The sequence below is a fragment of the Acomys minous genome, assembly GCF_964271855.1.
Source record: "Acomys minous genome assembly, chromosome: 12".
Classification (NCBI taxonomy): domain Eukaryota; kingdom Metazoa; phylum Chordata; class Mammalia; order Rodentia; family Muridae; genus Acomys; species Acomys minous.
In genome coordinates this window covers 3,026,573-3,039,976 of record NC_140493.1, presented here as the reverse complement: position 1 = coordinate 3,039,976, position 13,404 = coordinate 3,026,573, and the positions used below count along the sequence as shown (strand labels likewise).

At 46.5% G+C, this 13,404-nt stretch overlaps 1 protein-coding gene across 4 annotated transcripts in view; it reads right to left on the bottom strand.

The window, feature by feature from the left end:
• TFCP2 (transcription factor CP2) overlaps positions 1-13,404 on the bottom strand; it is a 50,451-nt gene that overhangs the window by 23,219 nt on the left and 13,828 nt on the right. For all 4 annotated transcript variants that reach the window (XM_084751494.1, XM_084751495.1, XM_084751493.1 and 1 more), the window contains exons 2-3: positions 1,002-1,153; positions 534-610 (exon numbers count right to left, since the gene is read on the bottom strand). In XM_084751494.1, coding sequence (XP_084607620.1) covers positions 534-610; positions 1,002-1,153 — 229 coding nt within the window. The remainder of the gene's footprint in view (positions 1-533; positions 611-1,001; positions 1,154-13,404) is intronic.

Below are 13,404 nucleotides of genomic sequence, written 5' to 3'. Positions count from 1 at the left end.
TGCAACTCGGAGAAACCCAGCAAGATGGCTCAGCAGGTAAAGGCTGCTCACCTCACCTCACTGACTGGCAACCTTGAATTCCATCCATGGAATCCACGTGGTACAAAGAGAAAACTGACTCCCTCAAGACGCACTCTGACCTCCACCCAGTCCCTGGCATGCGTGCACACAGGCACAGCCACATAGTCAATCAAACAATCCATGAGAACAGCAAGGCGTGCTCTCACTCTCAGCCCAAAGACCGTTAGGCTCTCTCCTGGTGATCTGTGCAGACAGAAGACACCATCAATCCCTACCTGTCAGGAGCCAAAGCAGTATGAAAGGGAAGAGAGAAATCCCAGCCATGCCTGACAGTGCATTCCTGGAATACCAGCACTAAGCTCTACTAAACTGAGGCAGGACTCAGAGTTCAAGGCCAGCCTAGGATGTATAGGACTTTGCCAAACAAAACAAAAACAAGCAAACCAAACCAAAATGACATTCAACAACAAAACTACACCCCCCCCATAAAAGACCTACAAAACAGTTTTTACCTTCACTAGTTTGCCATTGATTTCTGGAAGCTCTCCAAGTTTTCTATTGTCTAGCATTCGGATTTCATAAGACTGCCCTAGAAGAAAAAGTAATTACAAGTTACACCCATCACAATCCACTATGTCAACTCAGAAAGAAAGAAGACAGTTGCTAAATACACAAGACAGCCTGTCATTACCAACTGAAGCCAGGGCCTGTGCTAAGCACTCACCTCCTGTCACAGGCACAGACACAACTTTCTAAGTTATTATGAAACAAACGTCAAGCAGCGTGTCCAAGGCCATGTAAAGGGTGACAGCCTCGCACAGAGTGGGCAGAGTGGGCAGAGCACAGGACTGTGAGCTGGAAATGGCAGGCAGGCCAAGGAGTCAGCCTTAGGACCAGAGGCCTTTGAAGGCTCTGGCTGACAGGCCACACTCCACAGATCACACGTGTGTCACACAGGCACCTGCGTTGCATATCCTGACCTTGGTTGAGGTACGTGAGGGTCTCATCATGGAGCTTCACTGCTGGAGAGGTGGCGGCACACAGAACGTACTGGAAAGGCAGGATTTCCTTCTCATTGTCAGGAGGCAAACTTGACTCTTCTTGCTTAAAAATGGGTAATGCAAGGACATCGCTGAAACAAAACAAGCAACTTCTATTAATTTCTGATTAAGGTGCAAAAGCAGATTCATTAATTAAAAAAAAAATAACTGCAAAGGTCCCTGAGAAGCCATTAGCACTCTTCCTTAGTGACACTTTGTCTAAACATCAGCACAGAGTACCCGTGCATCCCCCTACAAAGAATGTAATGACAAATATTTTCTGTTAAAACCCTTTATGTGGTTAAGATTTGCTGCAGAACTCACAGAGACTGAAAATAATGTCCAGAGCTGCACTGAGGGCAGGGGCCTGCAATGGGAGTGCCTAGAGCTGCACACTTGGGCCTGAGCAGCAACACTGAGCACAGGTTTTGAAGGATGAGTCACGGTGCAACCAACTGCTGTCCGAACAAATCTGAAGCCCACTCCACAGGAGGGAACTCCTACCTGTACTGCAAATCTGATCAAAAGCCTGTGAGTGAGGAAGTCACAGGCCCTCGGAGAACCTACTGCTGCTCTTCTGGTAAGTCATGCACTCACACTGCTCTCTAAATATTATATTTGTAGTCACAGTTTTGTGCTGCTACAACCTTTGTCAGAAGCCTTTTAAAGCATGCAACAGTCAACATACAAACTCGTAACTGGTCAAAGTGCTGAGACTGTCCTCACTGATGGGACATTTATACAAATCCCAAGGCTCAGGGAACATCACCGGCCGAGGAGGGAACAAGCAGATAAGAGATTCAAACAAGTCTTCTTAAGTGCAGCGACACGGCTGTTGCACTCATGAACTCAACACAACTGTGGGCCAGCGTGACCTTCCTGAGGTCAAGCCAGCCCAAGTCCCAGCATGGTGGAGGGCATGCTCTCAAAGCCAGGGGCTGGGTGATAGCCTGATGGGGTTTTTTTGTTTTTTAAGATTTATATATTTATTATTTATACAGTGTTCTGCCTGCATGTACACATGCACACCAGAAGAGGGCATCAGATCACATTACAGATGGCTGTGAGCCACCATGTGGTTGCTGGGAATTGAAGTCAGGACTTCTGTAAGAGCAGAGAGTGTGCTTAACCTCTGAGCCACTGATAAGTTGCCCATGTGCACAGAGGTAGAACTGACTGGACTCACCAGATTTAAAAACAGCCCAGCAAGCTGGCACATGCCTTTAGTCCTGGCACTTGGGATGCAGAAGGCAGGTGGATCTGTTGACCATGATCAAGATACATTGTATACATGTATAAAATTGACAAAATGGAAGGAAAAAAAAAAGATATTGGCCAGGCTGGTGGAACACTCCTTAATCCCAGCAGCAGAGGCAGGCAGATTGCTGTGAGTTCGAGGCCAGCCTGGTCTACAAAATGAGTGAGTCCAGGACAGCCAAGGCTACACAGGGAAACCCTATCTGGAAAAACTAAAAAAAAAAAAAAAAAAAAAAAAAAGGACAAAAATTAAAGGGCTGGAAGGTGACTCAGCAGTTAAGAACACCTGCTGCTCTTGCAAAGGGCAGGGTTTAATTTAAAGCACCCACACTGTTGTTCACAACTTTCTGTAACTCCAGTTGAAGGAAATCCAATGTCCTCCTCTGACCTCTATGGACACCAGGCATAACTCATGGTATACATACATGCATGCCAACACTCATATATATAAAGTGAAAAACAATTATTTTTATTTTTAAAAATGAGAGTAAGGAGGGAGACTGACAGAGGTATGCATGATAAACTTCGTGTTACGGACCCTTAAAATGGGTGCTGAGCACATGGTACCCAAAAACAGAAGAAAGGGACAGTGCTGAGGAATTTTAACAATCTTGTTTGTTGTATTTTTAAAGATATTTATGTATCCTACATGTATGTGCAACAGATGTATCCTGGATCCCTCAGACACCAGAGAAGGATGTCAGACGCCCTGAAGTTACAGGAATGTGTGAGCAGCCCAGTGTGAGCGCTATGAGCCTAAGCAGGGATCCCTGGAGAGCAGCCGCGCTCCAGCCCCCTCTGCATTTGTTTTAGAGACTGTTTATTCTGTAACCTAGATTGGCCTTATCTGGACATCTTCGTACTTTCATCTCCAAGGTGCTGGGATTACAAGCGTGTGCCATTATGCCTAGCTCCATACTTGCTCATCTTTTGTCTGTGGAGGTTTCCTCCTGTTTTCTTGGGCAAATGTGTATGAGGTGTATATGCACCGGGAGCAAAGTATGCACCCTGCAGAGGACCAGAGGAGAAGGTGGGGATGCTGCTTTACCCGGCTCAGCCTTATGCCTTGGAGTCAGGACTTCACATTGCACTTAGAGCTGGGCTTGTGGCTATCAGGCCGGCGATCTGTCTCCATCCCTTGAGCACACAGCATGGCCGGCTAGTGGAAGACCAACAGTTGGAGCTAGAGCCGCACCCAGAGAAGAGCGCCAGGGAGGCTCCAGAGAAGAGCGCCAGGGAGGCTCCAGAGAAGAGCGCCAGGGAGGCTCCAGAGAAGAGCGCCAGGGAGGCTCCAGAGAAGAGCGCCAGGGAGGCTCCAGAGAAGAGCGCCAGGGAGGCTCCAGAGAAGAGCGCCAGGGAGGCTCCAGAGAAGAGCGCCAGGGAGGCTCCAGAGAAGAGCGCCAGGGAGGCTCCAGAGAAGAGCATCAGGGAGGCTCCAGAGAAGAGCATCAGGGAGGCTCCAGAGAAGAGCATCAGGGAGGCTCCAGAGAAGAGCATCAGGGAGGCTCCAGAGAAGAGCATCAGGGAGGCTCCAGAGAAGAGCATCAGGGAGGCTCCAGAGAAGAGCATTAGGGAGGCTCCAGAGAAGAGCGCCAGGGAGGCTCCAGAGAAGAGCGCCAGGGAGGCTCCAGAGAAAAGCGCCAGGGAGGCTCCAGAGAAGAGCATTAGGGAGGCTCCAGAGAAGAGCATTAGGGACGCTCCAGAGAAGAGCGCCAGGGAGGCTCCAGAGAAAAGCGCCAGGGAGGCTCCAGGTTGAGCCACAGCACCATGGGACAACAGGAAAAAGGGCCAGGTTCACATGTGTTGGCTCTGGTGCTGCAATCCCCATTCTCAGGAAGCTGAGCCTTCTGTTTTTAAAGACAGAAGCTCCTACGCAGCCCACGCTGGCCCTAAACTGGAGATCCTTTAGTCTACACCGCCAAGTGCCCCGAGCCCCGAGTCTCCAGACACCAGACTGTGAATCACTTTTTACTACAGCTGTTGTAGCTGAGAGAAGCTCCTGGAGAGCCCTGTCATGAAGGTGCTCTCCCCTCCCCTCCGTGGCTGTGCATACAGCCTGGTTGGGCGTGGTTACAAGTGGGAAGGCAAGGTTGAAGAGAAGACCCAGCAATTAAAGGTACTTGCTATGTGTAACACACATGGTGTGGCTCACACCCATCGGAACTCCAGTTCTGGGGTCCCACGTTCTCTTCTGACCTCCAAGGCACACACATGGTACATACACAAGTGCAGGCACCAGGCACACACATGGTACATACACAAGTGCAGGCACCAGGCACACACATGGTACATACACAAGTGCAGGCACCAGGCACACACATGGTACATACACAAGTGCAGGCACCAGGCACACACATGGTACATACACAAGTGCAGGCACCAGGCACACACATGGTACATACACAAGTGCAGACACCAGGCACACACATGGTACATACACAAGTGCAGGCACCAGGCACACACATGGTACATACACAAGTGCAGGCACCAGGCACACACATGGTACATACACAAGTGCAGGCACCAGGCACACACATGGTACATACACAAGTGCAGGCACCAGGCACACACATGGTACATACACAAGTGCAGACACCAGGCACACACATGGTACATACACAAGTGCAGGCACCAGGCACACACATGGTACATACACAAGTGCAGGCACCAGGCACACACATGGTACATACACAAGTGCAGGCACCAGGCACACACATGGTACATACACAAGTGCAGGCACCAGGCACACACATGGTACATACACAAGTGCAGACACCAGGCACACACATGGTACATACACAAGTGCAGGCACCAGGCACACACATGGTACATACACATGCAGGCAAAACATTCATACTTATAAAATTTTTTAAATTATAAAAAGAAAAGGCTTGTCTTAAAAAAAAAGGAGGGGGGGAGTGGAAAAAGCCCAGTGTGCCGGCACACTGCTGTAATCCCAGCACTAAGGAGGCTGAAGGAGGAGGGTCACGAGTTCAAAGCCAACCTGGGCCATATGAGAAATAAAAGTGCAAAAGGCAGAGGATTTACCCTTCCTAGGCATGCTGGCCAGGGAGAAATACTAGTGTTCCTGAAGACGATCTCAAACCATGGAGACTACTTCTAGAAAGATCAGCTACAGCAAACGCTGGAGGAAACAAGACAAATGTGGGCCCAGCGCTGGGCACTGGAGACTTGACTGTGACACCATCTTCAGACAGATCAGCTCCGTCGGCTTCTTTGAAAGATTAATGACGATTACCAGGAATCAAGGGAAATTGGATTTTGACATAGCAACAGCTCAACCCTCATTAGCGTAGGCCGGTACTTTCCTTCTCAAAGCTCAGTGCCTAGGGAGGCTACCATACAGGTCCCGGTCTCAGCAGCACGCAGCATTCCACTTAACCCTCTATGACCAAGCACAGATCTGTCATTTAAGGTTGAGACTCTAAAATTACTCAAAGCAGTACAGCTACCCCAAATATGGTTCCATTCACAGGAGGCTTCCTTTTAAAGTTACACATGCACACACGCGCATACGCGCACACACGACATGAAAGTAGGACTAGTTGGAAAGAGGATCAGTGTGAGTGGGACACAAGGGTGTAGTGCAGGGTGAAAATTATCCAAGTGAGCAGGTCCTAAGGAAGCCCATACCATGTGCGGTTAATAAACGCTAGTGCAAGGAGAAAGTCTGCTCAGCTCTCCTGGGTGAGCTGCTTACAGCTAGGGAGCCCATTCTGGCAGCCTCTCAGGAGTGCCTGCCAATGTGCAAGGAAGCATTTTACTCAACTATCAAATTGCCTCATTCATCTGACTCATTTCAATGATGCGATCTGAAGAGATGACTTCTATGTGCTTTAGAATGTGTTACTGATGGGACTTCATATTTCTGTTTCAATTCTGCAGTGCTATGTACGCTGTTATCAATCTGGTATATCATTGGGGGGGGGCAGGTGTTGAGACAGAGTTTCTCTACATAGCCCTGGATGTCCTGAAACTCACTACTTAAACCAGGCTGACCTCCAACTCACAAAGATCCACCTCCCTCTGCCTCCCAAGTGCTGGGATTAAAGGCGTGCGCCACCACGCCCAGCTGGTCTCTATTCTTAACTGTGCGTTAGCCTCCTCCTTTCAGGCCTACCATGAGTTGAGATACTCTCTTCTAGAAAGAGCCTTGAGAACCAAGAGGGACGGGTGTGAGGAAATCTACCTGGCCCAAGACTAACAACAGCCAGCACTCAAGGAAGGCAGAAACTGACTCAAGACAATAAGTTGTCATGAACTTCAACCTGCCTCACTTAGCTGCCAGTTTCTCATGAAAGGAATTCAACAGGTAACAATACCTGAGACAAAGAAAAAGAGGGTGGTTAAAAACCAGACAGAGCACTCACCAACCAACTACAAATGAGGTGATCTGCATAACATACAAAAAAGGAAGTTTCAAGCCGGGCATGGTGATGCACACTTTAATCCCAGCACTCAGGAGACAGAGGCAGGTGGATCGATGTGAGTTTGAGACCAGTCTGGCCTACAAAGTGAGTCCAGGACAGCCAAGGCTACACAGAGAAACCTTGTCTAAAAAAACCAAAAGGAAAAAAAAGGATACTTTTCTTGAAGCAATGGTTACTGAAAAAGTACACACACACACACACACACACACACACACACACACACACACACACACACACCCCACTGAACCTATGGCACAGCCTCAGTCTTTGATATAGTTACTAATTAATATGATACAGACATGACCTCTCCATTTCTGTTTTTCTTCTGTTTTCTGTAAAGAAAGCTAATTTTTATGGAAGAAAAACAATAGGCAAAGTAGATGAGTAATCAAGAGTTACATAAGGACATCTGCCATACTGTTCAAATTCTTTAAAACTATCTCTTTAGAGAGAAAAAATAATGTATTTTATTGGCAATATAGTTTTATAGCATTAATGTGTTCTTTTAAAAGACAAGTTGGGCCTGGTGGCTCACATCCATAATCCCAACAGTTGGCAGATAGGGCAAGAGGACCAATTCAAAGACAGCCTTAACTACATAGTAAGTTTGAAGCTAGCCTGGGCTACCTAAGACTTTGTCTCAAAAAACAAACAAACAAAAAACAAACGCAAACCAAAATGAAACAAAAGATGACATGTACACCGGCTCAAAGGCTTGTGCACTTAACCTCAGTTTCAGGGGACACTGGGACAGGCCACAGATTGAGTCCAGCCCAAGAAACACGGGGAGAGCACGCCTTACAAAAGCAAACACAGTATTATTTAATAGGTAACACACTGAGTTGTTAGTGTCCTATGAAGAGTTATGGGCTACATTTCCTTAAGTAGCATGAGGCCTTTTAAAATCTACTGTGTTCTCTCTCTCTCTCTGGGCGGGGGAGGGTATAAAACTAGTATCTTCCGTTGTATATTCATTTATCACTACTACTAAGTTTTGTTGGGAGCAAAGAATCCTGTAGAGGCTACACCCTACTATCTTAATGAATAACAAAATATTTCTAAAACATAGTGGTTTAAGAAAGAAATCATGGCCGGGCAGCGGTGGCGCACGCCTCTGATCCCAGCCCAAGAGGCAGAAGCAGGTAGATCTCTGAGTTGAGGCCAGCTTGGTCTACAGAGCAAGTTCCAAGTCAGCTAACACTACAAAAAGAAACCCTGTCTCAAACCCCGGCTCCCAACCCCAAATCAGAAAGAGCACAAATAAATGGCTTAGCGAGGCAATTCAGAAACCTGGAAAAACAACAACAAAACAAATTCAAACCCAGTTAATGGCAAAAAATAATAGAAATCAAAGTTGAAATTAAAACTAACAAGCAAGGCAGGCGTTGGTGACGCACACCTTTAATCCCAGCAGTTGGGAGGCAGAGGCAGGGGGATTACTGTGAGTTCGAGGCCAGCCTGGTCTACAAACTGAGTCCAGGACAGCCAAGGCTACACAGAGAAACCCTGTCTTGAAAAAACAAAAAACAAACAAACAAACAAGCCAAAAAACCAAAGAAAACAATACAAAGAACCAACAAATCTTAGAGCTGTTTCTTTTCTTTTAATGTTTATTTTTATTTTATGTATGAGTGCTGTATTTGCATGTACACCTGCACACCAGAAGAGGGCACCAGATCTCACTATAGATAGTTGAGCCACCACGTGGTTGCTGGGAATTGAACTCAGGACTTTTGAAAGAGCAATCAGTGCTCTTAACCAACAGTTGAGCCATCTCTCCGGCCCAGAGCTGTTTCTTTAAGATAAACAAAACTGACAGACCCTTGGTCCAACGAACCAAAAGAAATAAAGAACCCAAGTTAACAGAGTCAGCAGTGAACAGGGGAACAGTACAGGAGACATCAAAGAAATTCAGAATACCTAAAGCTTGGACTGCAATTAAGCAGGAAAACTTAGAAGTAATGGATTTCTAGATTCACCCAAACCACCAAGATGAAACCAAGAAGTCAATACCTGAACAGACCCACAAGCGAGGAGACTGAATTAGTAAGAATTTTTAAAAAACAAAACAAAAAAGGAGCACTCCCCAATCCTGCTGTGTCAGTGTGATCCTTAAACCAGGAAAAGACACAGCAACCACCATAACTGAAAACAACAGGCCAGTACCCTGACAAACAGACTCAAAAATACACAATAAACCACTTCCAAACAGAACACAGACAGACACCAAAAGCTACACACTATGACCAAGATGGTTCAACATTTACAGGTTAGTGAACGCAATAAATCACATGTTATCATTTCAATAGATGCAGAAAAGCCGTTTACAAAGTCCAGTGAGAGAACACAGGGCTAGAAAGAACATACCTCAACATGCTAAACAGAAGAAACCCAGAGCCAACACTGTCCTAAATCAGTGGTTCGCACCTTCCTAGTGCTGTGAGCCTTTCCCACAGCTCCCCATGTGCTGACGGCCTCCCCACAACCTCACCGCCACTTCACTGCTATCTCATGGCTGTAATCTTGCTACTGCTGTCAACTGTAGCGTCAATATCTGATGTGCAGGACGTCTGGTGTGTGACCCCAGGGTGAGAACAACTGCCCTAAATGGAGAAAAGTCTGGAGCAGTCACACAGAAGTCAGAACAGGACAGACACCACCATTTCCATCTATTTCAGCGCCATGTTGAAAGCACTAGCTGGAGCCATCAGGCAGGAGTCATCAGAGCACGCAGATTCGCAGGTAAAGCAACACTGCAGTAGAAGCCCCAGCACTCTACCAGAAACCTCTAGAAACAATAAAGAAGTTCAGGAATGCAGCCAGATGCAGAATCAATTTGCACAAGCCAATACCTTTTCTATACACCAAAAATAAGCACACAGAAGGGGGTCAAGGGCGCACTCCCGTTCCCAACAGCCTCAAAGAAAACAAAACATCCAGGAGTAATGTAACTAAGAATGCAAAGGCCGCTGCACTCGAAGCTTAGACCTCTGAGGACATGGAAGGGCTCACCATGCTGTGGATTGGCAGACTCAACATTGTGAAAATGACAACACATATTATGCAATCCCAATCAAAATCCTCATTTCATTCTTTTTTTTAAAAGATGTATTTATTGTATTTATTGTATATGAGTGCTTTATCTGCAGAAGAGGGTATCAGATAACATTATAGATGGTTGTGAGCCACAATGTGGTTGCTGGGAATTGAACTCAGGACCTCTGGAAGAGCAGACGGTGCTCTTAACCACTGAGCCATCTCTCCAGCCCCCTCATTTCATTCTTTACAGGGAAAAAAACCCTCCTAAAATTCATATGGAACCTCAAAAGACCCCAGATAGCCAAAATAATCATGAACAAAAAGAGAAACACTGGAGGGATTACAATTCCAGATCCTGAGATACATGACAGAGCCACAGGAGCAAAACAATATGGCACAGAAACAGACAGACCAAGAGAACAAAACTGAAGACCCAAACATAGGCAAACATAGCACCAGCTACTTAATATTAGACAATGAGGCTAAAAACATCAGGAGAAAATAAAGCATCTTCAAAAGCGGTGTTGGGAAAACTGGTTGTTCACAGGCAGAATGAAGTTAGACCTGTGTCTGTTACTTTGCACAAAAACTAATTCCAAAATGGATCAAAAACCTAAACCCAAAGCACTGAAACTGCTACAATGAGACAAAACACAGGAGTGCTCCATGCTGAGGTGCAGGAAAGGACAGAAGTGCTCCATGCCGGGGTGCAGGAAAGGACAGGAGTGCTCCATGCCGGGGTGCAGGAAAGGACAGGAGTGCTCCATGCCGGGGTGCAGGAAAGGACAGGAGTGCTCCATGCCGGGGTACAGGACAGGACAGGAGTGCTCCATGCCGGGGTGCAGGACAGGACAGGAGTGCTCCATGCCGGGGTGCAAGACAGGACAGGAGTGCTCCATGCCGGGGTGCAGGACAGGACAGGAGTGCTCCATGCTGTGGGTGCAGGACAGGACAGGAGTGCTCCATGCTGTGGGTACAGGAAAGGACAGGAGTGCTCCATGCTGTGGGTGCAGGACAGGAGTGCTCCATGCTGTGGGTGCAGGACAGGACAGGAGAGCTCCATGCCGGGGTGCAGGACAGGACAGGAGTGCTCCATGCTGTGGGTGCAGGACAGGACAGGAGTGCTCCATGCTGTGGGTACAGGAAAGGACAGGAGTGCTCCATGCTGTGGGTGCAGGACAGGAGTGCTCCATGCTGTGGGTGCAGGACAGGACAGGAGTGCTCCATGCTGTGGGTGCAGGACAGGACAGGAGTGCTCCATGCTGTGGGTGCAGGACAGGACAGGAGTGCTCCATGCTGTGGGTGCAGGACAGGACAGGAGTGCTCCATGCTGTGGGTGCAGGACAGGACAGGAGTGCTCCATGCTGTGGGTGCAGGACAGGACTTCCTGAACAGGACTCCATCTGCCTGACAGCTAAGGACAATTGACCAGGGGGACTTCAGAAAACTAAGAAGCTTCTGCACAGCGAAAGAAGCAATCGACCAGGCTGGAGAGGCGGCTCAGTGGGTAAGAGCGCTGGTTGTTCTTACACAGGACGGGACTTCAATTTCCTGCACCCACATGGTGACTCACACCCATCTGTAACTCCAATTCTAGAGCATCCAACACCTTCTAACTTCCATGAAGAAAACATTTGACATCAACCTCTGGCCTCCACATACATGTACATACATGTGCATGAGTACACGCACACACACACACACGTATGCACCCATACCAACCCACCCATCCACGCCCACACACATACCCACCCTGACCAGGACATTGGATATAGTGGTAGAGTGCTTGCTAACATTCACAAAGCCCTGGGTTTGATCCCAATACCATATAACCTGGCTGTGGAGACAATACACCTTTGAGCCCAGCACTTGGGAGGCAGAGGCAGGAGGATCCCTGAGTTCGAGGCCAGCCTGGTCTACAGAGTGAGTTCCAGAACAACCAAGGCTACGAAAAGAAACCCTGTCTTGAAAAGCAAAACTAGCATAAAGAAACAGAAAGAGTCAGAGGTTGAAGATCGTCCTCAGCTAGGCAGCAAGTTGGAAGCTAGCTGGGTTACCTGAGACCCTAGCTAACAACAACAAAACGCCCTGAGTCTGATACAAAGTTACTTCCAGACAATGTACACAGTATTAAACGTTTACTAAAAGAAATTTGGGGAGCTGGAGAAGTGGCTCAGCAGTTAAGAGGACTGTCTGCTTTTCCAGAGGTCCTGAGTTCAATTCCCAGCAATTTCATGGTGGCTCACAGCCATCTATAAAGTGATCTGATGCCCTCTTCTGGCCTGCAGGTGTACACACAGATAGAGCACTCATATACATAAAATAAATAAATAAATCTTTTTTTTTAATATATATATATAAACTGGGCGTGGTGGCACACCTAGTGTAATCCCAGCACTAGGGAGGCAGAGGCAGGTGGATTGCTGTGAGTTCGAGGCCAGTCTGGTCTACAAAGTTAATTCCAGGACAGCCAGGGCTACACAGAGAGAAACCCTGTCTCAAAAAACAAAAACAAAAACAAAAACAAATATCTCAGCACTCAGGAGGCAGAGGCAGGTGGATCTCTGTGAGTTTGAAGCCAGCCTGGTCTACAAAGCTAGTCCAGGACAGCCAGGGCTACACAGAGAAACCCTGTGTTGAAAAACCATAAGAAAGAAAGAAATTAATTTGAATCAGCAAAGCCATACCTTGAAATATGTCAAACATAAGCCTATTTTCTCATTATCATTAGGCACCTCAGTGGAGGGGGCAACATAACCATATTTGAGGGATTTTAAAGTTAAATATTCCAGAGATCGATAGGTTTGACACACAAAAAAAATAGAACTTGTATTTCAATATTCAAGATATGTGATCTAACATGACAGGCAAAAAAAAAAAAAAAAAAACCAAACAAACAAAAAAACAAAAACAAAAACAAAAAACAAAAAAACCCCTCCATTTGTTTTCTAGTAACTAAGAGAACCCAAGTTTAGTTTGTCTAGTGTTATACCTTAAAACTTATTTTTAGGTTTAAAAAAAAAAAGTCCACAACCTCATAGTTGTTTTGTTTTCTTTCTCTTGCACTTAAGTTTTCTTCTTTGCCCACAAACACAAATAATTTATTTTTTCAAGAGATATAAAAATTTGTGCCAGACATGATGGTGTACCACTTGGGAGGCAGAGGCAGGTGGATCTCTATAACTTTGAGGCCAGCCTGGTCTACAAAGGAAGTTCAGGACAGCTAGGGCTATACAGAGAAACCCTGATTTGAAACAAAGAAGGAAAGAAGAAGAAGAAGAAGAAGAAGAAGAAGAAGAAGAAGAAGAAGAAGAAGAAGAAGAAGAAGAAGAAGAAGGGGAAGAGGAGGAGGAGGAGGAGGAAGAAGAAGAAGAAGAAGAAGAAATAATAATTATAGATGAGATACCTTTGATATAGAAGATCAAAGAGAAAATGTGTTTGGACAAAAAGGACTTTGTTTATATGGGAGGACATTCCTATGTGCATGTGTGAAGGCAGAAGATAGGGGTGTCTTACTTTATCATTGTCTTGTTGTTTCAAGACAGGGTCTGTCACTGAACAGTTTTTCCAGATAGGCATGCTAGTGAGTGAGCCCC